The sequence below is a fragment of the Sodiomyces alkalinus genome (genome assembly GCF_003711515.1).
Source record: "Sodiomyces alkalinus F11 unplaced genomic scaffold SODALscaffold_2, whole genome shotgun sequence".
NCBI classification, from domain to species: Eukaryota; Fungi; Ascomycota; class Sordariomycetes; order Glomerellales; family Plectosphaerellaceae; genus Sodiomyces; species Sodiomyces alkalinus.
In genome coordinates, this window is record NW_021167080.1 from 2324736 (window position 1) to 2350501 (window position 25766).

At 57.0% G+C, this 25766-nt stretch overlaps 8 protein-coding genes across 8 annotated transcripts; 4 read left to right on the top strand and 4 right to left on the bottom strand.

Moving 5' to 3' along the window:
• Window positions 1-466: 466 nt before the first annotated feature.
• On the bottom strand, window positions 467-7196 carry SODALDRAFT_356527 (hypothetical protein; the record flags this gene model as incomplete). The annotated part of the gene is made up of 15 exons (XM_028613918.1): window positions 467-539; window positions 667-832; window positions 1025-1788; window positions 1892-3131; window positions 3226-5202; window positions 5415-5494; window positions 5563-5665; window positions 5732-5882; window positions 5952-6030; window positions 6229-6347; window positions 6439-6457; window positions 6518-6566; window positions 6675-6760; window positions 6881-6967; window positions 7075-7196. The coding sequence occupies 15 exons, from the start codon at window positions 7194-7196 to the stop codon at window positions 467-469; spliced, it is 5115 nt and encodes a 1704-aa protein (XP_028468326.1).
• Window positions 6985-8738, top strand: SODALDRAFT_98294 (hypothetical protein). Its single transcript, XM_028615835.1, has 2 exons — window positions 6985-8649; window positions 8706-8738. The coding sequence occupies exon 1, from the start codon at window positions 7242-7244 to the stop codon at window positions 8343-8345; it is 1104 nt and encodes a 367-aa protein (XP_028468327.1). The 5' UTR covers window positions 6985-7241; the 3' UTR covers window positions 8346-8649; window positions 8706-8738.
• Window positions 8739-9075: 337 nt separating this feature from the next.
• On the top strand, window positions 9076-11415 carry SODALDRAFT_356530 (hypothetical protein; the record flags this gene model as incomplete). Its single annotated transcript, XM_028613919.1, has 2 exons — window positions 9076-9843; window positions 9946-11415. The coding sequence occupies 2 exons, from the start codon at window positions 9076-9078 to the stop codon at window positions 11413-11415; spliced, it is 2238 nt and encodes a 745-aa protein (XP_028468328.1).
• Window positions 11344-13053, bottom strand: SODALDRAFT_330247 (TAP42-like protein). Its single transcript, XM_028611155.1, has one exon. It carries the CDS (start codon window positions 12941-12943, stop codon window positions 11771-11773), a length of 1173 nt encoding a protein of 390 aa, XP_028468329.1. The 5' UTR covers window positions 12944-13053; the 3' UTR covers window positions 11344-11770.
• Window positions 13054-14121: 1068 nt separating this feature from the next.
• SODALDRAFT_272656 (RNase3 domain-containing protein) lies at window positions 14122-18714 on the top strand (the record flags this gene model as incomplete). Its single annotated transcript, XM_028607845.1, has 1 exon — window positions 14122-18714. The coding sequence occupies one exon, from the start codon at window positions 14122-14124 to the stop codon at window positions 18712-18714; it is 4593 nt and encodes a 1530-aa protein (XP_028468330.1).
• A 316-nt stretch (window positions 18715-19030) lies between these two features.
• SODALDRAFT_338290 (hypothetical protein) lies at window positions 19031-19732 on the bottom strand (the record flags this gene model as incomplete). Its single annotated transcript, XM_028612766.1, has 2 exons — window positions 19031-19364; window positions 19479-19732. The coding sequence occupies 2 exons, from the start codon at window positions 19730-19732 to the stop codon at window positions 19031-19033; spliced, it is 588 nt and encodes a 195-aa protein (XP_028468331.1).
• A 288-nt stretch (window positions 19733-20020) lies between these two features.
• SODALDRAFT_376313 (hypothetical protein) lies at window positions 20021-22458 on the top strand (the record flags this gene model as incomplete). Its single annotated transcript, XM_028614805.1, has 7 exons — window positions 20021-20074; window positions 20180-20253; window positions 20305-20329; window positions 20562-20592; window positions 21088-21244; window positions 21314-21374; window positions 21442-22458. The coding sequence occupies 7 exons, from the start codon at window positions 20021-20023 to the stop codon at window positions 22456-22458; spliced, it is 1419 nt and encodes a 472-aa protein (XP_028468332.1).
• A 73-nt stretch (window positions 22459-22531) lies between these two features.
• On the bottom strand, window positions 22532-25216 carry SODALDRAFT_306855 (MFS general substrate transporter). The gene is made up of 2 exons (XM_028609048.1): window positions 24420-25216; window positions 22532-24323 (listed from the first exon to the last, which is right to left on the bottom strand). The coding sequence occupies exons 1-2, from the start codon at window positions 24877-24879 to the stop codon at window positions 22924-22926; spliced, it is 1860 nt and encodes a 619-aa protein (XP_028468333.1). The 5' UTR covers window positions 24880-25216; the 3' UTR covers window positions 22532-22923.
• Between the last annotated feature and the right edge of the window lie 550 nt (window positions 25217-25766).

Consider the following 25766-nt stretch of genomic DNA (forward strand, 5'->3'; position numbering starts at 1 on the left):
GGTTCACACCATCCTTGGTCACACTCCCTCACGGCCCTCGTGATACTGCCGCGGTAGTGTAAATATATAAGAAGAAAGAGTTGGGAGAAGGGGATGGGGGTGTCAGAAGACGGGTGATCGATCATCTATCCAACTACGGCACGGCGTTTCATCTCTTATTTATTATTCTTCTTCTTCTTCTTCTTCTTCTTCTTCTTCTTTCTTTTTGCTTAACTTCAGGGGAGATGGACCTGAAGGATGAAAGGCATCCTGCATTGCATACACTGTACATAACACGATTAGACGACACGGCTCTTCTCCACTACCTTGAGTTCTTGTTTCTTGGGGGGGGGGGTTTCTTCTTCTTGTTCTTTTTACTCATCTTTCTCCCCTGACGTTCTGCACTTGCTGAACGCTTCAGCTACCTTTGTACAATAGGAAACGGCACGGAATGCAAGGGAAGGAGTGGCGAGGTCGAAGCGTCGTGTTAGCATATGCCGACTCTCTTGGTGGGAGGAGACTTCAGACATGAACCCTCGGTGTAAACCGCCAGGGCATCCCTTATCATGGAACATGATCATAGTTGGTTAGTAGACAAAATAAGACGAGGACAGTACCATAGGCATGTGCTTGACGAAACCCGCTTACGGCTGCACTTACTTTGCCTATCTAATCCCCAAGACTAACAACGGGCATTCTTCATTGTTCGATGCCATCATGTCATAGGAGTAGAGAAGATTGATCATTTTACCAAGGCTGTCTGTCGTAGCTGCCGCTGCCAGTCGCCTCCTAGGGTATGTAAACACAAGAACAGAAGAAGAAAAGGCAATATCCCGGGACGTAGCCCCCAAATCTATCGTCCATCAAACGCTGTAAAGCAGGGCAAAAACGAAAAAAAAAAGTCAGTAAAAGAAGGGAGCCTCAAGAAGCCAATACCGGCCGTCATGTCATCACGTCCCCCCCCTTCCATATCACGTCGTCATCCCAGATGTGCCACCTTGTAACCAACCCCCCCCCTCTACCCCTAGATCCATGTCTAAGGCACCCCATCCTATTCCCATCTCGCAGTTCATGCTCGCGAGGATATTGTCCATCTCCTCATCCGTCATACCCGTCTTGGGATCCCCCGACGTTCCACTCCGCGCTTGAGACTCAAGTCCGAGCTTCCCGGTAACCCACTCCTTAAACTTGCCCAACAGGAGCTCATCATCCGCTGCCGTCTCAGGGGTGCCGAGTATACCCCTAGCCCGCGCCCGCAGCGCCGCATCGTCCGGGAAACCCCGCCCCGACGCCACCTGCGCCCTCACAAAGGCGACCAGCCCTGCCTCGAGCTCGCGCGAGCAAAACACCGTCGCCGGACGGGGGTACCGCGTCTCGAAGGTCTCGAGGTACCTATCCAGCACGGCCTGGTCCACGTCGAGCGGCTTCGTGCCGTCGCCGATGTTGATCTCTACGAGCCCGCTGCCGCCGGGGCTGCTGGTGCTGCTGCTGGTGCTGCTGCTGCCCTTTGCGGTGGGGCAGGCGGTCGCGGAGAAAGACGTCGAGGACAGCGGGCATGATTTGACTGCGCCGGTGCCGGGAGGTGCCGTCGTCGCGGAAGCGGTGGTTGCTGTGGCAAGCCGCCAGTTGCCCCGTCCCTGTTGTCGGCTGGGGAATGCATAGGGCGGTGCGAAACCGGTGCCGCCCTGCGTAAGAGACCATTGGTCACCTTCGGGCAAGCCGGGCCCCGTGGTGGTGATTCCGGTTTGCCGCTTGAAGCGCTGCAGCCACTCTGCATTATCGGCGGCGGTTTGGTTCCAGGGATCATCACTGGGGAAGACATCGGTGGTTAGTGTCGTTGTCTCTAAGATAAGCACACAAAAAGGAGTGGGAGTTGAATGTTGGGACTCGCGGCAGAGAAAAAGAAACCCACTCATCATATAGAATCCAACGAGCCTGGTGCTGCAGCTCTTCATCCGACGGGATATGTCGGTTCGGATTGTTCGGAGACATGGCTGCAACGACATAGCGAGAGAGCTCGTAGGCCAAACGACGGTAACAGTTGGCGTCGTTGAGGAAGTAGGTCCCCGTCTTGAACCCGCTCTTGACGAGGTTGTTGACTGCCTGCTGGCTCATCCTCATATAACCACCGACCCGTTTTAGATCGGTCTGGGTGAGTGCGAGACTCTGCTGCTGCAGCTGTGGTTGCTGCAGCGGTTCTTGTTGTTGTTGTTGTTGTTGTTGCTGTTGTAGGTGTCCTTGCTGCTGCTGCCCCCCAGTCCCCACGCTCGAACCCGAGTCCGCAGTCAGAGCATTATTACCCTGCGACGCCCGGCGGCAATGACGCTGCCTGAAAGCGTGCAGCCACTGCATGTTATCGGCAGCCGTCTGGTTCCACCCGTCGTCAAACTCGTAGATGACGATACGGGCCTGGCGCTGCAGGTCCTCGTCCGAAGGCTCGACGCCCTTGGCCTTTTGCGCGTCCATGTACACGCCCAGCTCCGTCTCCAGCCGGCTGTAGTTGTGGATGGTCGAGTCGATCTTGGTCGAGTCGGTCGACCGCAGGTGGGCGCACACGATGTCCTCGGTACGCGGGAGGTGGGCGCGCTGGCGGAAGTTGGCGAGCCAGGCCGTCGACGCGTTGATCAGACGCACCAGCCAGTTGGCGATGAAGTCGGAGGGCGACGTCGAGACCTCCTCGATGCGGCCCACCGTGCGGCAGGCTTCCTCCTGCAGCTCCTCGTCCATGGCGGTTAACCCCAGGAGCGACTTGGTGCGGACGTACTCGCGGAGGTGCTGCTCCAGCGGGCACTGCTCGAAAAGGTTGTCCTTGCCGTTGATCTTGAGGATCGACAGCCTGCTCTCGATGGCCGTCCTCAGGGGACCGAACTGGGCCTGCCTGGTGATCTCTTCGGACGACATCAGGAGGTCCCTCAGCCACGAGAAGTTGGAGTCGATGCCCTGCAGGGACAGGACCTCCGAGGCGAAAATGATACGGCAGGCTTCGAGCTGCATCTGGTAGTCGTCCGGCAGCTTGCCGGTCCGGTCCTCGTGGTTCATCATGAAGTGGACGAGTTCGATCTTGATGAGCTCGTAGGCGCTCCTCGGCGATTCGGCGGGCGCACCGCTGGCCACGTAGGGCAGAGGCGAGTTCCGTTCATTTTCAATGAGATCTAGGAGACGCGGAAAGAGTAAAACAAAACGAAAAAAGAGGTTAGATGACGACTGTCGGCAGGCGATCGACGGGGTATCTCAGGGGTCGCATACAAGGCGGGATGGAGTTCTCCACCATCTCGAGCACGGGCGCTTCGAAACCCCAGTCGCCCTTCCAGTCGGCCATGGTGTTGCCCGTCTTGAAGTGCTCGGCCAGGTGGTCGACGCGGATGGACCAGGTGTCCATGACGATGCCGCAGAAACCGCACCTCGAGCGGATTTCGGGGGTGGCGACCCTCCAGGGCTTCATGCACCCGTCGAGGAACTTGACGTTGTGCACCAGCCTCAGATGCTGGTTGAGGTGGTCCTTGCGGTAAAAAGTCCTCTCGTCGAGCGAGCGTTCCTGGCAGGTGGAGTAATTGTGGCTTTCGACGTGGGCGTCGTCCGGGTTCGGCTCGCCGCAGAAGACGCAGCAGGGCGGCTGGTTCGGGGCGGGGTGGAGGGCGCGGGGCCCGTTCGGAGCGCAGACCCATCGCTCCAGCGAGAGGTGAAGCGACTTCTCGTGGCGCTGCCAGTCGTGCTTGGTCCTGAACGTTTCCGTGCAGAAAGTGCACTGGAAGGTCTTGAGGGGCGCGGCCAGGGAGGTCTTGGGGTCGACGCGCTTCGGGTTGGCTCGCCTCCTCCGGCGGCGACGGCCACGGGTGTTGGCCGAACCGAAAGAGCCGAACGAGCCGTGGGAGGCATGAGAGTAGGCCGAAGCGAAGGAGCCACCGCTCGAAGTGCCTACGCTGCTCGTGGAGGAGGCGTTGCAGAGGGAGCGGTTCGAGCCGTCGTCGGTGCAGGCGAAACTGTAGGGGCTGGCCAGGCTCGATGACTGGCTCGAGTTGGAGGCCACGGCCCTGGCAATGGCGGTCACCGAGGCGGGTTCGTGTTCGGGCGGGGAGTCCACCCAACGCTCCAGCGGGTTCAGGTGGCGCATGTTGCTCTCCAGGGCGGGGGTCCCAGGGCGTCGTGGGATGTCGATGGGGCCCGAGTAGCTGCTGCGAACGTGAGGAGACGTGGACCGGGGTGGCTGGACCTTGCCACGCCGGCGGGCGTTGGCGAGCCAGTTGCTGATCTGGGTCTTGTTCAAGCCGGTTTGGCGCTGGAGCATTTCCTTCTCTTCGTCGCTGGGGTAAGGATGGCGGTTGTGGGATAGGAGCCAGTTCTTCAGGATCTTGACCGACTCTCGCGAGAAACGAGCGCCGATCTTGGGCGGCGGGCTGTTGTTGGTGTTAGGGCCGGGACCCGGGCCCGGGCCCGGGCCTGGGCCAGCGGAACTGATGCTGCTGCTGCTGCTACTGGCGTTAATGGCGTTAATGGCGGCAATGGCGGCAATGGCGGCATTGGATGGTGCGGTATCGGCAGAAAGGGGAGCGGCCGGGTGCGAAGAGCCGTGCAGAGCCAGGATGTTCAGGCCCTCTTGAGGGATGGCATTGGGATGCTCCCCCGCCGTCGGCCATGGGTTTAGAGGGAGGCTAGACATGGACCATTCGGAGTCCATGGCGGTAGCGGTCGCGTTGCGGCCCTGGGCAGCGGAGTTGGCCGGGCGGGCGAAACTGCACTCGCATCGAAGAGCAACGCAAGATGTGCAGTAGTTCTTGTACTGACCCTCCTTAATCTTCTTGCACTGGTATCGCCCCAGGGTGCAGTTAGCACAGGGAGCGTCCGGAATGAGCCACCACGGCTCAGAGAGGGAGTCCGGCGGGGGGTTGGCGTCGTTGAAAGTGGCGCTGACCTCGAAGGTGTCTAATAGGGGCTCCTCGGTGGGTTGGCCGTTGAAGTGCTGTAGGGCCCAGAAACTCCAATCGTCGTCATCGACGTTGGCCAGGACTAAGTCGAGGTCAGGATCGGTAGGTATGATGTCTTGATGAGCAGAGGTGCCTAGAGGGTCGATGGAAGGGTCGATAGAAGGGTCGACCGAAGGGCCGGTAGAAGCTCCAGCCTTGTCCCAGTCCACAAACTCATCCATCTCCTGAATGGATGCCATGGCTGCTGATGTCGGAGTCGACGTATGAGGAAGGTCCCAAGGGTCGACAAGAAAGGCGTACGCTGGGCCAACAGATTAGGCCCTGTACAGAGAATGGCAGGGCGCGACGTGAACCAGGACGACGCGTAGGGAGGAGCCGGACAAGTGATACGAATTTGGAGGATCAAGCCGAAGGGCGTGCGAGAACCCCGAGGCCCAAGATGTCAAGCGGGAGTGTCACCCAACTCTGGACGGGAGGATATAAGGGCAGAGGGCAGAGGGCAGAGGACCTTACTCAGGGCTGATGCGATGCTCCGGAGGGGAGGAGACAAAGAAGGAGGAGGCGGGACGAGGGATGAGGGGAGGGATTTGGGGCTTTAGCTCTGAAGGCTGGGAATCTTTTTATTGAAATCCGGTCTTCCCTCTCGCTAGATGCGAATCACCGTCGTAGAGACGCAGGGGCGCATGGGTATAGGGGTATCAGGGTATGAGGAAGAGGAAGAGGTATGTAAGAGGGTAAGAAATCGGTCTGTTCTCCCGCCGTGCCTGGATCGGAGTCACACTTTCCTCGTTCATAGCCTTTTAGGCCCATCCCCTAGGCCACGTACGGACAGATAATAACGGTGAAGGATGGGGTCTGGATGGGGTCTGGATGGGGTTTGGATGAGGTTTGGATGAGGTTTGGACGGGGTCCCCTCCCAATCCCGCAGTTGTCGTGATAAAGTCCGTCGTCCGCAGCACGGGGAAGGTACGAAGTATTGTACTTCCATGACATGACATCTGACATGCGCGCCCTTCATGTCAAAAAGAAATGGGGCCAATGCATGTCCACATGCAGCCGGCAGGGCAAAACGACGGTGCGAGCATCGGGCCGAGGAGACTGTGCGGGGCTGTCGGTTGACGGCGGTTGACTGTTGACGGTTGACGGTTGACGAATGGTTTGCGCCGTTTCTATGTCCGAGAAAGTACCTTAAAACCGTACCTTTATAAGGGAATAAATCCCCGTGTCTATCCTGTTTGATGATTAGACGTCGTTTTACTTTTTAAACGTCCTTTTCTTTATTTACGCAACTAGGAACGGTTCGGTTTCTCTATGAAGAAGTGGATACATTGTGATCTTTTGTCGAGGACCTGGTGGTCGATGATCCCCGCTATCAAGTATGGGTACTTCGGCGTCCAATTCGAAGCTCCGAAGCACATCCGTCAGAAAATAAGCAAGACAGTGAGCCTGGGTCAAAACACACGGTGCGGAAGAACGGTGAGACTGAATTTTGTACTTCGTGCCTACCTTATTTACCTTATGTGCTGCTTATACATACGTCGTGGTTGCATTGCATCCTTGTGCGTTGTAGAGGGCGGGCCTTGGTCACTACCTTAGTGTGCTTGAATTATTATCACGATTGCGACACCGGAGCTGACAGTGAAGAGGAGTTACGGAAATCCAAGCCTAACTGGGTCCGCTTAGTCAGCCAAGCTTTCATGCGGACCCGCATGTATTTCCGTAAGGTACCTACCTACCTGTACCTATCATAAAAACATATCACAAATATCGTACATCTTTTGGAAACGAGGCGACGGAACTCGGTGAGGCCCCCAAAGCTCCCACGAACAAACACGAAAACAGTCCTCTCGCCAGCAAAGCTGACACAAAGCCTCCAGGATGTCCTCGCCAACTAGCCGTACGGATACAAGGCCGTTCATCGACCCCAACCACTTGGAACTGGAAGGATAACGCAATTGGAGCTCTGCCAACCCCCCAACGGGGGGAGTGCGTAGCTTGTTTGCTTCCTCGTCAGCTCAATGGGGCCAAAGCGCTCAATCCCAAGGAGTAGCTGGGGCTCATTTGGCCTTTTTGGAATTCATTTTCACTTTCAGTTTGGATTTTTGTTGTTTCTTTTTCCCGTAGCAACCTATTTCTCCTCCCTCTGCCCCTGCCCCATAGCATTATCGCGAACGAAAGACGCGACATTTCTTCAATCAAAACCTGGCTCTTGCCTTTTCGCTGGGGTTTCCCCTGAATCGATCCTATTCCGCCGTGACGGCTGCTGAATTTCAGGCCCCGGCCATAACGAAGCATCTTTTGTTTGACATACTTTTAAAGCCCCTAACCGCCAAATTAGCCATGTCGACCTCGACCTACCTTTGTCACGGCTTCAGGTGGCATCGCCCCAATATCCATGTCTTCGCCCACGAACAGGACATTGGTGACGCCGCTCTCGACTCGACCGTCGCTCCCGAATCTTCCGCTGCGATCATCCGATCTTTCTACACCGCCTTCGACTTTCTCCCCCACCGTCCCCTTGCCGCACAGGGAACTGAGCCGGCTACGACGTCGTCCCTTCCCGGTCACGGCGCGGTGAAGCTCCTCGAGGAGCACGATTGCCGCGACTCCATGAACGTTGGCCGGCCTTACGCCTTCGTCGCCGACCATGCCGTCCGTGTCCATCTCAGCGTGTCGGTCGTGGAAGAGATGGCGCTGTACGAGGCGTGCATGTCCGATAAGGCGGCTGTCGAGACGAGCCGGGGCGAGGATGTGGGGTGGTTCGAGAAACTGCGGGACAAGTTACAGCCAGACGAAGATATTCGGTGGTACGTCATCGTCTGTCGTGAAGAAGAGGGCAAGCTGCGAGAGGACCGTGGCTTTGGGGATGCCCAGGGCGACGGTGGGGTGAAGAGGGGAGACCTCTCCGTTGAATCGCCCCCGGACCACACGCCGGAGGAGACCGGACGAAAAGTTTCTCGGGGACAGCCGGAGGCGGACCAAACACAGATGCAGGCCGAGAAAGGGGATGGCCAAGACGCCGTTGGGGAGACGACTTCAACACAGCCCAAAAGCGGGACAGCCGCGGAAGACGCAGGGCGACAAGTTCGTCCCGCCAGGGAGAGGAGCATGAGCGCGTCGAGACCGTCAGCCGGTGGGTGCTCGTACTCGCCGTTTCCTCGACCCGTACTACCTCCGACGATCACACCTCGACCTGCCACGAGGAATGGGAATCTGCTGAAGCCGTATCCTGAGATTGGGTCGATTTCGATAACACCTGCTCCTCCACCGCCCGCCAATTTTGCTCACAAAAGCCGGAGCCTAAGGAGGTTGTTTGGGAGGAAAAAAACCAGCGGAAAAATTGATATGAGCGCAGAGCCTCTCTCGCGATGGAGGACAGGGAATTACGGCTTATTATGGTCGGCCGAGGTAGAGTACAGTGAGCGTCAAGCTTCCGTTCTTTAGTTGCTGGTTCATCGCATTCGAAGCCAGTGGTCTTTTCTTCTTCTTTTTCTTTTTCTCATTCTCATCCATGTTCTGTTAAGTATATAGACAGGACGCAAAGTCCATTTTCTACAAAGCATATAGATATAGGTCGGCAAGGTCAGGCATCCATCTTGGGAAGAAGCGTCAATTGCTGTTAGGCGTACTTTAACGGCCTCTTTATCGTGGTATTCCCAGTTGCTGTCAGAGAAAACAAGTTAAAAAAATTAGTCAAAAAAATAGTTAAAAAATCAAAAATTTACCACTAATAAACCAGAACTGACAGGTGAGTCCATTGCAACCCATCTATCTCTCTTGTATGTCACGTGGCTGACAAGACAGACTGCTGCCTGCTCAACTGGAGGAGAGGAGACTCTTGTGATACAATGGTGTGGCCACTGTGGGGGACGTTGACTGGATGCTCACACCCCTGTCCGGACCGTCCATGCGTCCATCCTCCATGGTGGATGACGGTGTCTTCTCAGCCTTCAGCTCACAAAACCCTTGATGTTTGGTGTCGAGCTAAGGGTTCATCGTACTCCTTCTCATCGTCAATTCATCCGTATACCGTTGTGCGGCATTGAACGTTACGTCTCTTAGGGATAACCAGTCTATCTATCTATCCCGGAACCGAAGTCGGACATCAGATTGGCTCATCTCACCGATATTCCGGCGGCGCACATCGAAGCTATACTCCAACGATACTCCAACGATGGCTTCTCCTTTAACGGAAGCCGCTGCCGACGTCGAAAATGCCGGTGCAGGCCAGCAGCGCCTGGAGGATTTCAGCCCCCGGAATTTCGTAATGTATCTGCTGCACAATGCCCACCACGAGCTCCGCGAGGGCGACACTCTCGTCTTCATCGACATGCCCCCCTCTTCTGGCCAGAAGCCCACCGACTGCTTCGGCATCCCGTGGGCTTCCACGACCGTCCGGGTCTCATCCCAGAACCTGCGCGCCACGGGGTCCTCCCGGTTCGAGCAGAACCTGAAAGAGTTCGGACTCAGGGCCAGCAAGAAGGCCCAAAGCCGCGGCCTCAAGCCGGACGATCTCCAAGGCGTCAGGTGGTCCCTCGACCTCACCCCGGACCACGAAGGCGAGGACATGGTGTTCCAGATGGCCGCCATGTCGCTGACCCCCGGCGTCACCCACTGGTGGACGGCCGTCGCCAAGTACGGCGTATCCCCCAGCGCCGCCTCCGGTCACGACGACGTCTGCACCTGTTGGCAGTCCGAGAATCCTCCCCCCGGTTCCGCCCAAGGCGACGAAATAGGCCGGTTAGGCCGTCTTCGGGATGGTCCAGGATTAGAACAGTATCCTCCCTACCGCATGATTCCAGACTATTGCCCCATTCGACACCGGGTGGCCATACTTAGGCTGCTGTACCTCATCGAAGGCAAGCACATACCCATCGACTCGGCTCCTCAGATATGGACCTTGGTGGCCATTGCAGAAATATTCGACTGTCTTGGCATAGTGGTAAGTCGCCCATCTCCTTGACAGGATAGCAGGAGGACAAGGAGAGAAAGAAGCTAACGCAATTGATTTTGATTTTTTTTTTTTTTTTGCAATAAACAACAGCGTGCTTTTGTTCTCAACTGGCTTCTTCTCTCCGAAGGAAATTCTGCTTTTATCGAAGTCCTGCCGGAAGAAAGCCTGCGGCTCGGGGCGACTTTCAAATTTATCGACATGACCAGAGCTGCATTCCGCATACTGGTCAACGAGTTTGCATTGGAAGAAACCGGCGCGAATGGCGGCAACCCTGCATCGTCCAAAGTGACACTGTTCGGTCGGAGGCGTCAGAACCTGGAAGACGACTGGAAGAACGCCATACAGCACGCCGCGCGGGCCATGGTGGACCGCATACACTCCCTGGTCGACCTCCTACAGAGCGACCTCCTTTTCGACGAGCTAGACATGGATCAGTGGCAACGTCTGAGGGCACTTGAGGCCCTGCTAGAGCCGCACCGGGAAGATGATCTTTACCGGGACGCAGTACAACTGGCCAAGTCTCTATCGACAACACTCGTGGACCACTTCCGAGAGGAAATCGTGAACGAGTGCTCGGACGGTGCTTTGTCCCAATACAACACACCCCTCCGCAGGTATGACGATGACCGAGCGCTGTACGTAGACCCTCAGGACTTCGTGTCTACCGCAGATGTTTACCAAAGCTTCAATCCGGTCCAGAAGGCTCTCTGCCGGGTGTTTTACGACGAATTCAGGACGAAGTGGCAGGTCCGTCGCTACCAGATGGCGGGCCTCTTCTCGGAGTCCGCTTCTTCTATCAACCATTTCGCGAAGAAAGCTCGTGACTTACACGCGGCTCTGCTGGAACTGGTGGCCGCCCGGCCCGAATTGCTCCACGACGATTCCGAGTGGCGAGAAGTCCTCGAGTCCGACAAGTGCGGGAATGTGACCCCCCCTTTCTTTCGACTGGATCAATTCGAGAAACAGGTCACCGAAGCCCTGCAGCCCCTGATCTTCAGCGCCGCGGCGGCGCAAGCCGACATCTCGCCTCCCATCAAGCTCACGCGACACCTGCTCCTCGTCCTCACGGACGACGAGTTCAAGTACCTGCCCCTCTGGGCCGGCGGGAACGACGACGGCACGGGTGCTGTGTTCGAGAACGCCTTGCCCCCGGCCGACTTTGGGCCCGTCGGGCCCGGCCCTTCGTACCGGACGGGGTTCACGGTCCCCTCTGATGCGACCGACGGCGCCTCGTCTCTGGGCGACGATTTGCGGTCTCTGGCCTTGGATGGGCGGAGCACACTCGGACCGGATAGCTTGGATCCCCAGGTTGACAGTGCGTCGACGATTTATGATCGGAGGAGAGTGGTTGCCGACGATGTTTCCATACACTCCGAGGCCTTCACGGATGGGACTGCGGAGTATAAAGAGGCTCAGTTTGAGGTACCGATCCATAGGGGGAAGGCCTCCTCTGACGAGGCGACGAAGAAGAAGGCAGACGATGTGGATCGGATGTATAATTCGGATGGCGACGACGATTATGATGATCATGATGATGATGATGGTTTTGTTGCTATCTGACAGCTATGAGCTCCAGGGAAGGGCGTTAATTTTGGGGATTTAGGATAAGCGCTGCGTGCAATATGGGTAGCTAAATCAGTGGACGACTATACACATACACCACACATATACTGACCAATACTCCTGCTACTACATCGATGAAAAGAGCCGTAGAGCCTGAACGCCAGGTTTGAACCGTCGGGTATTCTGCTACTCACCGCTATATACAAGACCAAGTGTCGTCTCTCAGATTCATCAGTAAACCTTGTTTTTCCACAGTCCCTGAACTATTATGCCAGAATCCCGCACACTTGTTGACTCCCCTTTTCTTTTTCTTTCTTTTTCTTTTGTTCTTGTTTTATTTTCTTTATCCCTTTCACCCCCGGTTGAGAGTATTGCCCGACCCCTTCGGATTAGCCTCGACAAACTCATCCCACGCCCGGGCCTTGTACGTCTCCTGATCCGCCTTCTCCACGTCATCCTCGTCCGGTTCGGGCCGGTTATAGCTGGACGCGCCACCGCCCTCGATGATGCCGCCCCTCCGCCTCTCCTCCTCAAGGTACTCCTCCACGCTCATGGTCGGGAGGTTGTGGCCGGGCCGGAACACGTTCCGCGTCATCTCCTGCCGCGACCCCACCAGCGTGAACGGCTGCAGCGGCTTCCCCGTCCTGGAGAGGAGCGGGCCGCCCACAACACTCTGCAACCGCCGCGGCGCCTCCACGCGGTCCGTGTACCCCGCGCCGCCGTCGCGCTCTTCCCGCCGCAGCCGCCGCCTCGCATCGTCCTCTACGTTCTGACCCGCCTGCTGCGGGAGCAACGCGGTCGGCATGCGCGCCGCCTGCGCAGCCAGCACCTCCAGCTCGCGGTTTAGGCCCTCCAGCCCCTGGAAGGCCATGTGCGCGGCGAACGACACTTCGGCCAGGTACAGTTCGCGGAGGATCTCGTCGTCGACTCCGCTGGCGGGGTCACCGTCTCCGTCGCCGTCGCCGTCGCCGTGGACTGCCTCGGCGTAGCGCGGGTCGCGGCGCAGCGTCGCCAGGCGGTCCTTGAGCAGTTTCTCGGCGCGGAAATTGGCGATTTTGGCATCGCGTCGCCGGGCTGGGTCGGCGGAGGTGACGGTGGAGAAGGAAAGCGGGTCGTCGGTGTAGCGTTCGTAGAGGGTCCGGTAGGGGCCTTGAAGGGCGTCGTACGCGTCGAGCAGCCCGAGAAACCGCTCGTATGCTTCCCTGACGCGGGAGAGGGCAGCGCGGCGGCGGGCAGGGTCTGACTCGGTTGTTTTCTGGTGTATTTCGGCAAGGTAATAGTTTGCGAGGAGATAGGGTAGGTCCGGGGTGGCAATATCGTCAAGAGGTTCGTTTGGGGAAAAGAGCGACACGCGGGAAATGGCCCTGAGAATCTCTTCATGTATTTGAATTGCGCTGAGAACGTCATCGGAGTATGAAGGGTTTGTAATGGGGCTAGAGTTCTCGAGAGCCAGGCGCTTTTCCTGGGCTTCAGCCCAGATCTGCTTGAGCGTCCGCGGCTGATTTGGATCCTGTCTGTCTGCCATCTTTAGTCGTCGGAGTGTCCGCGTTGGCAGTTTGTCCGTGATGACGTGTTGGGGTCTTCGTTCTCGACCAAATTTCAAGACTCGGTGGAAGTTTGAGGGTAGTGGGAAAGTGACGGAGAAGCTGAAGTTCACTCAAGTTCCCGTACCTCAGATAGCTCCCCGCGGGAGGGGCATCTTATCTTATCTGGGATGTCAGTCCAGGGTACCTGGTACTATGTACCTTATCTTATCAATCATCTTATCGACTTCTTATCCAAAATAGGTACCTAGGTACGTTCATGTCATTCCGGCGACCTTTCTTGGCTTGCCCTTTTCACTCATATTTCTCATCTCGCTGTATCTCCTTCCCTTCACTGGTTTCTCTTCCTTACTCTTGCTACACCTTTGTCTCTTACTTTTCATGAAGCTTCCATGTCAAGCTGTGTGCTAAGAAACATAACGGATCAATACATCCAGGATAAGCGGAGCATTTTTTCTTTCTTTCCTTGTAAAGACGGACATTCCTATTCCTACTCTGCTGGATCACCATGCTTAATGCCGTCGTTTCTACCACCAAAGAAAGAGCATGCTTCTATTCTATTTGTTATTTGCTCCTTTGCCCTTCACCATTAACAAGCAAGAAAGCAAGAAGCAAATTAACAGCCATGACTAGCTCCTGCATGTTCATATTAACTGGGCAGTTCATCGTGATATATCATATTTTCTTTCCATAAGGTAGGTCTGTAGCAACTTTGGTGCGACTCTCCTCACTAACAGCCAGACTCTCAAGCAGGTAGGACCTTTTTCTTTTTTTGGGCAATGGTGGTGAGGATCGAACTTGCCTTCACTCGATACCCCAAATCTTCTTTGCCTTTCACCTTCTTCGGCCCTTGGCTCTTCTGGGCTTCTGGGCTTCTGGGCTTTATATTGCCCTCCCGTCCTCTTCAAACCCCTATATTTGACTCCTTCTACCTCCCACACAGCGCGTCTGATCATATTTGGGCCCCTGAAGGCAGGGACCAGACCAAGTGGAAATCATGGCCATACACGGCCAGCTCACCAGAAGGAAAGACATTTTGCCCCAGTCACCGGGAGAATCTGGAGAGAAGAACGATAGGACGGCCACAAAAGCATGTGCCAAACCTGGCGAGCGAGTCATGGGCAGCATTGCCGACACCTTTGGCAGCAGCAACTCCAAAATGGACGTACGGAAGCTCAGCGATAAGACAACTGGTAGCGACGATGACAACGGCAGCGCCGGCGACGGCGACAGCGACAGCAGTGACTCCCAGTCCTTCACTATCAACCCACCCAAGGCGCCTAAAACTTCGGAGAAGAAACGGGCGGACTATGCTGCCTTTCAAAGTTGGATCCACGATAACCGAGTCCAGAGACCCAATCAACCTGAGCCCATAACTCCTCGCGGTCCCAAAAGGCAGTCTGCATCGCTGCTTCATCAGGGACGGAGGATCATCAACAACCCTCGCGAATACCAGATGGAAATATTCGAAAGAGCAAAGAAGAAGAACATCATCGCAGTTCTTCCCACCGGATCTGGGAAAACTTTGATTGCCGCCATGCTCCTCCGCCATTGCCTCGAGAAGGAGATAGCAGACCGCCATGCCGGAAATCCGAAGCGAACCGCCTTCTTCCTAGTCGAGAAAGTGGCTCTGGTGAACCAGCAGCATGCCGTCCTCGAGTGCAACCTGGATTACCCCATTGCCCGTCTCTGTGGTGCCATGCTGGACCCATCATGGCACCAAGACGACTGGCAGCGCCAGTGGGATGACCACATGGTCGTCGTCTGCACCGCAGCCATCCTGCAGTCATGCCTCGCCAAATCCTTCATCCGCATAGACCAGGTCAACCTCCTCGTCTTCGACGAGGCCCATCACGCCAAGGGAAATCACCCCTACGCTCGGATCATCAAGGATTTCTATGTCTCCGAGCGAGACCTGACTCGGCGTCCGAGAATCTTCGGCATGACCGCATCCCCCGTCGATGCCCAAACAGACATCTCCACCGCCGCCATTCGCCTAGAAGGCCTGCTCCATAGCGAAATAGCCACCATCCCGGATGACGCCTTCTCCTACAAGGACGTCCAGAACGACATCAACGATCACGTCCTCATGTTCGACTACCTGCCGGAGCCCTTTACGACCCCTCTCCACCTCAAGATCCAAAACCTCGTCCGCCGCAACAGGCTCTTTTCAGGCGCCCTGACGTTCTCGCACGCCTCGTCTGCTGTCCTTGGTCCCTGGTGCGTCGACCGCTTCTGGCAGCTGCTCCTGACCGAGGAGATGATCTCTAGGCTGGCTGCCAAGACGCGCTTAGATTTCGACCTTGCATTATTTGGCCAGACCGAGTCGGCCGCCGTGGACCAGCTTCGTCAGGTCATCCGGGGACATTCATTCTCGGAGGTTTCCAGGTCGAAGGACCACTTGTCGTCCAAGGTCATCGCTCTTCTCGATCTTCTCCAGGACCGCTTCAGAAATCCCACGTCTGACAAGTGCATCATCTTTGCGGACCAGCGGAACACAGCTATACTTCTCGCCGACCTTCTCCGGCAGTCGGGAGTCGTTGTCAATAATCTACAAGCGGCTCCTTTGGTTGGAGGTCAGGCCGACGCTGGCCCCTTTTCCATGTCTTATCCCGATCAAGTCGACACGATCCTGCGGTTTAAACGAGGCCACCATAACTGTCTTGTTGCCACTTCCGTCGCGGAAGAGGGACTCGACATCCCCGATTGCAACCTCGTTGTCCGCTTCGACAGAGTCACTTCGGTCATTCAGTACGTCCAATCCAGGGGTCGAGCTCGCCAACAAAACTCGGAGTATGTCTGCATGATCGAGAGGGGGAAATGGAGCCACATAAAGTCGAGGAAGCAGGCTGCCGAGGATTACCTCTACATAAGGAGGTTCTGCAACTCCTTACCAGAGGACCGGAAAATACAGGGCTGGGATCCCGACGCCACCGCTGTTCACCTGGATCGCCACCGGGAGGTCCATGTCATTCCGTCGACCGGGGCTACGCTCAACTGGAGCTCAAGCCTCGAGCTTGTTTCGAACTTTGTCTCGTCTCTCCAGGCCCACGATGAGGTCCTTTCCCCTTCCTATCTGGTTCTTCAGATTGGCCGCCAGTACATCTGCGAGGTCCAGTTGCCGTCGAAATCCCCCGTCCAGGCCGCTTCGGGCACGCCGCAAAAATCGAAAGCGGAGGCCCGGTGTTCGGCAGCCTTCGCTCTATGCATGGAACTCGTCCAGAAGAAATATGTCGACCATCATCTGCGGCCCGTCTTCGCAAAGACCTTGCCGGCCATGCGCAACGCACGCTTGGCTATCAGTTCTAGGAAAAGGGCCGAATACACCATGCGCACGAAGCCTCAGATCTGGTCGCGCCTTGGACCCGTCTCCTCGTCGCTCTTCGCCACCTTCCTGACGCTTGAGAGCCCTGAGGCCGTGGGCCGGTCCACTCGGCCGCTTGTCCTCCTGACCCGTGAGCGCCTTCCGGACCTCCCGGGCATCCCCCTCTTCTTCGGCAATGAGCGGGCCTCGACGGCTCGTCCCGTGGCTGTACCGGGCCCTTTACCGGTGACAGCAGATGACCTGGAATGCGTCAGGGTCTTCACATTGAGGATCTTCAAGGACATATTCAGCAAGGAGTACGACGCCGGTGTGGAGGATCTTCCCTACTTTCTGGTACCCTCTTCCGTCCACCACCATGATCTCAGCTTTTCCGGAGCCACAGATCCTTCTTCCTGTATCGACTGGGGCCATCTGCGCTCCACCAGAGACTTGGAGTATCTTTCTTGGGACGAGACCTCGCCACCAAGCTTTTTCCGAGACAAGTTCGTCATCGATCCGTTCCGGGGAAACCGTAAACTGTACCTGAGAGGTGTCAGGGAGGACATGAAGCCCACGGACCAGGTGCCGGACGGTGTTCCAGACCCGGGATACCGGATGTGGAAGGACGTCGAACACAACATCAAGGAGTACAGCGTCAGCTTGTGGGCGTCTAGGCGTAAGGATCGGGTCTGGAGAGACAACCAACCCGTCATCGAGGCGGAAGTGGTGTCGATGCGACGGAACTTTCTCGGCGAGTTCGAGGAAGAAGAGGAGCCCGCCAACACCTGCTACGTAATTCTGGAACCTCTTCACGTGTCGACGGTTCCGGCAGACGTTGCAGCGATGGCCCTCCTGTTCCCCGCCATCATGCACCGCATCGAAGACAACCTGATCGCCCTCGACGCTTGCAAGATGCTGAAGCTGGAGATCCGTCCGGATCTGGCCCTCGAGGCCATGACCAAGGACTCGGACAACAGCGAAGACCACGACCAGGAAAAGATCAACTTCCAGGCGGGCATGGGGAAGAACTACGAGCGGCTAGAGTTTCTCGGAGACTGCTTCCTCAAGATGGCCACCACCATCGCGCTGTTCACGCAGATTCCCGAGAACAACGAGTTTGAGTACCACGTTGAGCGAATGCTGCTCATCAGCAACCAGAACCTCCTGAATGTGGCCTTGAAGAAGAACCTACAGGAGTTCGTCCGATCGCAGCAGTTTAACCGCCGAAGCTGGTACCCCGAGGGGCTGCGTCTGAAACGGGGAAAGGCGGCACGAGCCAGGGCGGTGCACTCCCTCGCCGACAAGTCCATCGCCGACGTCTGCGAGGCCCTCATCGGCGCCTCCTATCTGACCTACACGGAGGAGGAGGAGAAGGAGGAGGAGGAGGAGGACTTTGACATGGCAGTCCGGGCCGTGACGGCGGTGGTCAGAAACAAGAACCACAAGATGTCGTCGTACAAGGACTATTATGCCCGTTTCCGGGTGCCAGACTGGCAAACGGCCGCGGGTACCCCCGACCAGCTCCGCGTGGTACGGGAGATCAAGGAGCAGATGGGGTACGAGTTTAAATCACCTGCGCTACTGCGGTGCGCCTTCAAACACCCGTCGTACCCTCGGCAGTACGAGAACGTCCCGAACTACCAGAGGCTCGAGTTCCTTGGCGACGCTCTGCTGGACATGGTGTGCGTCGACTTTCTCTTCAAGAAGTTTCCCCACGCAGACCCGCAGTGGCTTACCGAGCACAAGATGGCCATGGTGGCCAACGAGTTTCTCGCCTGCCTCTGCGTCCACCTCGGGTTCCACCACCGCATCCTCCATTTGAGTCCTGGCATGTCCAGCCAGATCAAGGAGTACGTCGGAGACCTGCACCTCGTGCGGCGCGAGGCGGAACACAATGCCGCGTCCCCCGACGAGGTGAAACCCAGCTACTGGATCCATGTGGACCAGCCGGGCCCCAAGTTCCTGTCGGACGTGGTGGAGGCGTACATCGGCGCCCTGTTCGTGGACTCGCAGTACGATTTCGGGCAAGTCCGCCGGTTTTTCGAGCAGCACGTCCGGCCGTTCTTCACGGACATGGCCCTGTACGACTCGTTCGCGAGCCGGCATCCCGTGACGACGCTGACGCACAAGATGCGAGAGGAGCTGGGCTGTCGGGACTGGCGGCTGCTCGTCAGCGAGGTGCCGCCCGCGGTGGACGAGGCCGGCGCGGCTAGCATGACGGACACGACGGTGGTGTGCGGGTTCATGGTTCACGGGCGCGTCTGCGTCCACGAGACGGCAGTCAGCGGCCGCCATGCCAAAATCGCGACTGCGAAGACGGCTTTGAAGAAGTTGGAGGAGACGGGTTGGAGGGAGGCGTTTCGGAAGGCGTTTGGCTGCGATTGTGATGGGATGGGCGGCCGGGGTGGTGACGAGCTGCCTTTTCAGTTGACCGGCCAGACGGGCTAGGCGGAGTATTTCGTAGAATACGGCTCGCTAGGTATTACATGCTCCCTCAATGAATGCTGCCTCGTATGCTTCTCTCTCTCTATCTATATATATCTTTAACGGGTGCCTTTTTCCCCCTTTTAGGTGGCACCAGACCCGGGTTCATGTACACATCCAACGACAGCGCACACCGCAGTATATCATCGTCTATCCACCCTAGTTACCTACCATAACGACAAATAATAATGCTAGGCAAAACGCTCAGATAGATGAGTGAGGTAGGTGGATACGAAGAACCACCAGGTGAACCAGCATACTGACAAGTGGCGCGCCTCCCTCACAGCTTCTCCCGAATGGCAACAAACAGAGCATCACCCTTAGCCAGCACAGTGCCAGCCTCATCCTCGATGGTCCCGACGACGAAGACCTTCCGGCCCTCGATGCGGTCGATGCGGGCGCGGCAGAGGAAGGTACCCGGGCCGGGGACCGGGCGGATGAAGGTGGTGAGGAGCGAGGCGGTCATGAAAGGCGTGTTGGGGAGGGCGCCGCGTTGCTTGTTGATGGGGAAGAACATGCCGGTGACCTCGTCGAGGATGGTGGCGACGATGCCGCCGTGCACGGTGGAGGGGAAGCCGCAGAGGGTCTCGCTTAGGGAGACGAGGACTCGGAGGCTGCGGATGAGCGGGGCGGTGGTGGTGGTGGTGATCGTGGTTGTTGGTGTTGTAGTTGATTCTGGCGATTGCGCTGATGGCGGTTGTGCGGCGGGTAGAGGTGACGAGGGGGACAGGGAAGAGGAAGAGGAAGGGGTGGAGGAGGTAGTATTAGGCGGAGGTAGGTCGTAGATGGCGAGGAAGGCGGGGATGGTGTCCTTGGTGTTGAAGGTGCGGGAGAAGAGGTAGTCCTCTAGGTTCCGTTTAGAGAGGCGGCCTGGAGCCACGTCTATGAGGGTGTCCCCTTTTTCTTCTAGGTGGGCGGCGCACCACGGGATGGATTTGAAGTGGTGGTAGTCCGGGCTGGTGATAGCGCTGTGGGATCTCATGATGGGAGTTGGGTCGGTGACGGATGGTTGAAAAAGGGAGGGGATCTATGAGAACTTTCATGTGATATTGTGAAACAGCTGTAGGAGCAAAGCCTGCGATGGAGAGAAGTAGAGGCGGGGCAGTGCGGAATACAGATAGTCCGACCCTGAGTGTTCTGAGTGTTTAAGCCGGCCCGAAACCTGCAAACTCGTCGGATGTCAGTCAAGGTACTTCGCTTCGTAAAGTAGATCGGAGCGAGCGGCAGTTGAATTCGACGCCGAAGTGACGATACCTCGTGATGATGGAGGATGAGTACTCATGCCTCGGCAGATCTGGCTTGGTACCTGACCCACTCATTTCTGGTCGGTTTATTATTACTTTTTAGGTCTAACACCTCAGCCAATAAAATAGACCGAAATGGAGCCACCGGATAACAACGATAATAACGACGACAATAACGATAAAAGGACCACGACGACGTTCGTCCTTCTAGTAGCTTCAACAACGCCGAGCGCCAGCACCATTTCATTATCAGATTGAGGTAGGTATCCACTGTAGCTCGTCTCGTAGGCTCTCTTGTTGATTCGGTCAGGAAGGATGTCGACGACGGTCCTAATGTCGAGGAAGAATCTACGCGGAGATTCGCTAAGGTACTATGATTCTCGCGGCCTCGCCCCAGGTAAGGTAGCTGACGAAGAAGGGAAGCCAAGGGAAGTATTTAGCTTTGCCTGATCCGGCTCCTGGGGCCTTCTTCGTCTCCTTCCATTTGGTACATTCTAACTTCCTGAAGAAGGGAGGCTGCCGGCAGGCACGTTTGATCCTTCCTCCTCTGACTCTGCTCTGTTAAAGTCAACTTTCATTCGTGGCTCCTTCCAGGCGGGTGCGTCGGTAGTACCTGTCCTACTTCCATATAAGTAAGGTACCAGGTAGGTCGTTCTTGCTCCGTTTTTCCCTCCTTTCCCTTCTCTTCTCTTTCCCTCCCTCTAAGGTAACCTTTAAACGCTCTCCGTGGATCTACTCCCCCTTCCCCTCCCCCTTCCCTCCCCCTCCCCTTCCCCTTTGCTCCGCCTCGACCTGAATTACCTTATGACTCTGCGCTGACTTTCGGTCATTTTTGTGGAAGACTCACTTTGTCTTTTCCTGTCCCTACCTTATTCCGTTTCTCCTCTACCTTTAGTGCTACCGTCAAGAACTTTCGGTGCCGTCGACTCACCCACCCCCACACGTATATCCACCCCCTCTTCTTCCGCGCTAAATGACTGCAGGATAATGCGCCTTCCAGTTTTTTTTTCTTTTTAAAAAAAGGAAGTCATGTCGGGTCGGCCTTTCTTGTCAAACACAATCGGTGTCGTATGATGCCTTGGTGGTCTGGTAGCCATGTGGGAGGGTCAATGTGTAGCCCTCCTGACATTCCCTAACGTCTTCTCACGAGATCCGGGAACTTCATGGGCAGCGATGCACGAACCAACCCTTGTTTTGCAGGGACGGAGCGTTGGGCCTGGCTGGCTGTCACCTCTCACCTCTTCCACCGAGTTTCACACTTACTTTTATACGACTTACACCGTACGTCAGCCATGAGCCCTCTGCACCTCAGACCTCAGACCTCAGGCCTTTGTTCTCACCTTTGCCCCTCGCACCGCACATGAACAGATATATGACACTGTAGCACTCTTCAGCCTTCGAATATCTCCATATCCTTCTCGCTCTCCTATCTATGTCTCAGCGCTAGAAATCCTGCTCCATTTCCAACGCAAACCTAAATCCCATGTCCTACCACGCAGTGCCTATCACCCCTCCGCGTTCTCCCCTGCGCCAACGCCAACGCCAACGCCAACGCCATGCTTCCTTGCCTCCTCGGCCGGGGGGCATCCGTAAGGAATCTGATCTCCCCACAGAGTTATCCGAAGCCAAGATGGCGGCTATCAGGGGAGAAAAAGTTGCCGCAAACCTACGTGCCCTATTCGACAACGAGACTTCCACCCATGTGAACCGCTCTTGGAGTTCTTCGTCATCCTATCCTCAGTTTCGCGAAAGTTCAGCGTCTTCATCAGACCTCCCCCCGTTCCAGCGCAGCATATCCCTGGGTCTTGCGCAGGACCCCGGATATCATAATGGCTTGCATCGCATCCCTGGTCTTCGCGCGTCCTCTGGTTCCTCGCAGCCTTTGCGCCGTGACGTATACACTGGGAGCAACTCGAACGAAACAAACGACGCCCCTCGCAACGGTAGACCTCGGATGAGCGACTATACTACCGTATCCGACGTTCCCCATATGAGCCTCCGGGCCATGAGAAGCCGTCACTCCGCCGCAACCGACGCCGAGGCAGACTGCACGGGCGACTCCTCGCCGGAGATAAATCCTACCTTCACAGATGTGTCTCCACTGATTCCTGCCATTCCGCGGCGCGCTCCTGAGTTGAGGGACACAGGTGGCAGGAAAACGACGCCGAAGCCTCAGAAGAAGACAAAGCCGTCATATTCCAGGCCCATCAAGCGGAAAGAGTCTACACCACGTCTGTATCTTCGCCGAGCCAAGTCAGTTCTACACACACGGCGAGTCATGATTCGCAGGTGGTTCAAGGGGATGCTACGACGGGACAAGAGAGACCCCGTGCCTCCTCCAGCTCCAGAAAGGCGTGTATGGTCTTCTCGGAAAGAAGGAAGCATTCCGCGACTAGCCAAGAGGTTGAGCCTCTTCTCCTTGCGGTCGCGGAAACGGGTCGGTGCAGATAACAAGTCGATATAGACGACGAAATCTGATTTGCAGAGAACACTTTGACCGTTTCGTTCAACGCCAAGGAGGCCACCTTAGTCGGCGTCCGTGGCAAAGGGGGTACATAGGTACAGTTCGGAGAAGGAGAAGAATGGAGAGGCCGGAGCACGAGAGGTGATGTCAACGTGAAGAATGAACGGGCCACGATGCTGTAGCAGCAAGTATCTGCTGGCTTGGGTATAGTGTAAAAAGAGAGAACACCCACAGGAAGCAATGCCCAGCTGTACAGCCGCAGACAAGGAGGCGGAAGAGAATATATCGATTCATTCATCGTCGATTTATGTCTTTACCAGGTCTCATATACAACACCAGTATGGAAAATGTCGCTATACCCCGCTGCCGCCAGCTGCAATTAAAAAGAGGCAGGAGGGAGGGGAAGAGAAGAGAAGAGGACCAAGAAGGAATCCAAAACATGTACGCTGCTGCAGCGGGGTGTGACTAGAGAATGTACCGAAAACTTTCCGCGAGCGTCCTGCGCCGCGGGTTCGACTTCACGAGACCAACTTCTTCCTCTCCCCCCTCGTTTTCATGATGGGACGTATCTCCCCCGTCGGCGTGGGCGCGATCCAGCCGGACGTTCAACCGACCGAGGTAAACCCGCAGGGCCAAGGCCAGGAAAGCGACGGCCAGCATGGCGCAGGCGCAGGCGAGCATGCCGGGGGCGTAAAAGGGGGCGTCGCGGTCCGGGTAGAGGCGGGTGCCGACGAGGGGCCCGCACTGGCCCACGACCTGGAGGAGGGCGAAGCCGGCGCCCTGGCGGGTGTCGGACGGTTGGTTGTTGACGGACCAGGCGATGACGAGGACGACGACGCTGAAGAAGCCGGCGGCGGCGGGGTAGACGGCGGCGTAGCGCACAGCGGGCGGCAAGTCGAGGGGTTTCGCGAGGGCGAGGACGGCGTAGCCGGCGGCGGAGGCGAGGGCGTGGAGGGCGATTGGGTAGGCGCGCGAGCGACGGCGGTCGGAGAAGGCGGCTGTGGCGAGCACGGAGGCGAAGGCGACGAGGTAGGGCGGCGCGGAGAGGGCTTGGGCGGCGAGGCGGGAGTGGCCCATCTCGGAGAGGATGGTGGGGAGGAAGACGGGGAGGGAGGCGTAGGCCATATTAGCGAGGAAGAGCATGCCGGCTGTGAGCCAGGCTAACGGGTCGCGGAGGGTCTGGAGGATTTCGCGGGCCTTGAGCGAGCCGCGGGCCGTGGGTTTCGAGGACGAGGACGAGGACGAGGACGGTGAGGAAGCGGAGGAAGAGGAAGAGCGTCGGCCATGGGCCTTCTCGCGGCGGAGACGCAGGCGGGCCACCTTGCGTTCCCGTGGGGTGAGGTATGAGGCGGTCTCGGGGGCGTCGGGGACGATGCGCCAGGCGAGGAGGGAGACGAGGACGGAGGGGAAGCCCTCGACGAGGAAGAGGAGGCGCCAGGGGGCGATGGGGCCGGCGCTGCCCAGCTTGACGACCAGCCAGGCAAGAGAGGCGGCAAAGGAGGATGCGAGGGGGGCGGCGGAGACGAAGATGGCGGTGCGAAAGGCAAGCTCCTCGCGTTTGTAGAAGAAGGAGAGGTAGAAGGGGACTCCCGTGAAGGCGGCCTCTCCTATACCAAGGATGGCGCGGAGGGCGATGAGCATCGGGTAGGAGACGGCGATGGCTTGCAGAGAGGCGACGACGCCCCAGGAGAGGACGACGAGGCAGACGTAGATGTGGGCGGGGATGAGTTTCCAGAGGAGCGACATCCACTCGAAGAGGATATAGGTGATGTAGAAAGATGTTAGGGCCCATTGGTACCAGCCTTGCCAGGGCGGGTCGGTTTGGAGGTCTTCTTCCATGCCGGCGACACGTGCATTTCCAATGTCTATGCGAGAAGTGGAAGGTCAGTTTTAGAAGCCAAGACAATGGGGGAAATTGGCTCAAAGGTAGGGAGCATGAAAATGAAAAGAGCAGGACATACTGGACCTATCCAAGAAGCTAAGCATGTAGAGCAGCGCCATGAAGAGAACAAGACGTCTGTCGAACTTGCGGACAACAGCCTGCTCCTCGTCGGGGGTGTAGAGCTGAAAGCTGGCAACGGAGCTGACGCTTCCATGGCGTTCCGGCGCGGGTCCCGATCCCGATCCCGATGCAGACACCGACGCCGACCCGGGCCTTATCCAACCGTCGCTGTCTTCTTCGTCCTCCTCATCGTCTTGTACACCCTGTGACCTAACCGGTCCCTGATGTTGCTGCCGCATTCTCTTCATCTCGAACGCTTCGCCGCCATCTGACCCAGCTTCGCGTAAGCTGAAGTCGCTCTTAGCGTCATCGTCGTCAAGGTCGAGGTCGCTCTCGAGGCTGAATTCGGCCGTGGTCTGGGCGAAGGAGGGGGAGGCGTCGCCTGGCCGCAGGAAGCCCGAACGCGAGGGTCCCGCCATGATCCAGATTAGCCGGGAGCCGTCGTTCCGAAGGGTCTGCAGCGAGAAGAGCGCGTTTCTTTGGATTCGCGGTCACCTCGGGGTCCCTGGGCGGCCGAAGGACGAGGAGGAGGACCTGCGGTCGCAGAGCCTCATATCTCTCCCGTGGATTGTGGAAGAAGAGACGCAGGCTGTGTGCCGAATACGGGTAGAACTCGCGGCCAGCGAAACTGGAAGTGATCGATACTGAAGAACCACGACTTGAGGTTATGAATGAATATTCCTGCTTTGTCGCGTCATTGGAGGGGGGTTGGTTGTGCGCAGACCTTTGGCGGCCTTGGCCATTGGTCATTGCTTCAAGCTCTCTCTCTCTCTCTCTCTCTCTCTCTCTCTCTCTCTCTCTCTCTCTCTCTCTCTCTCTCTCTGTGCGTGTGTGTTTCTCCTTCCTAGCTTCTCATTGGTTGGCGACTGACTGGCGGCTTAAGCCAATGGAACCCGGCACAAAAAAGTGCACACGACGTCATCGTAAGGGGATGAGATACGGATACGAGCTACATAAGGTACGGATGTCGCGTGCTCGGATTTTCTTCTTCCGACATCGGCGCATCCGTATTCCATGTGATCGTAGCCCAAGTCACCGTCACCGTCACCGTCACCGTCCATCTTCTTCCCGCTCGTCCATCTTGTCATCGCCTGAAATGCTACTAGGTATTAGGCAAGGATGTCTGTGCTGGACGGGCAACAACAGTATAAAACGAGAAAAACACAGACTGGACAACGAAAACAGATGCCAGATAAGGCGAAAAGTGTCGCACCAGCATTGGGGATGCTGATGTTGCTCGCGCTGAAAATCTTTGCGTCTTTCACCTTATATATTAACAGATCCAACGCAGCGCCAGGCTAATCAG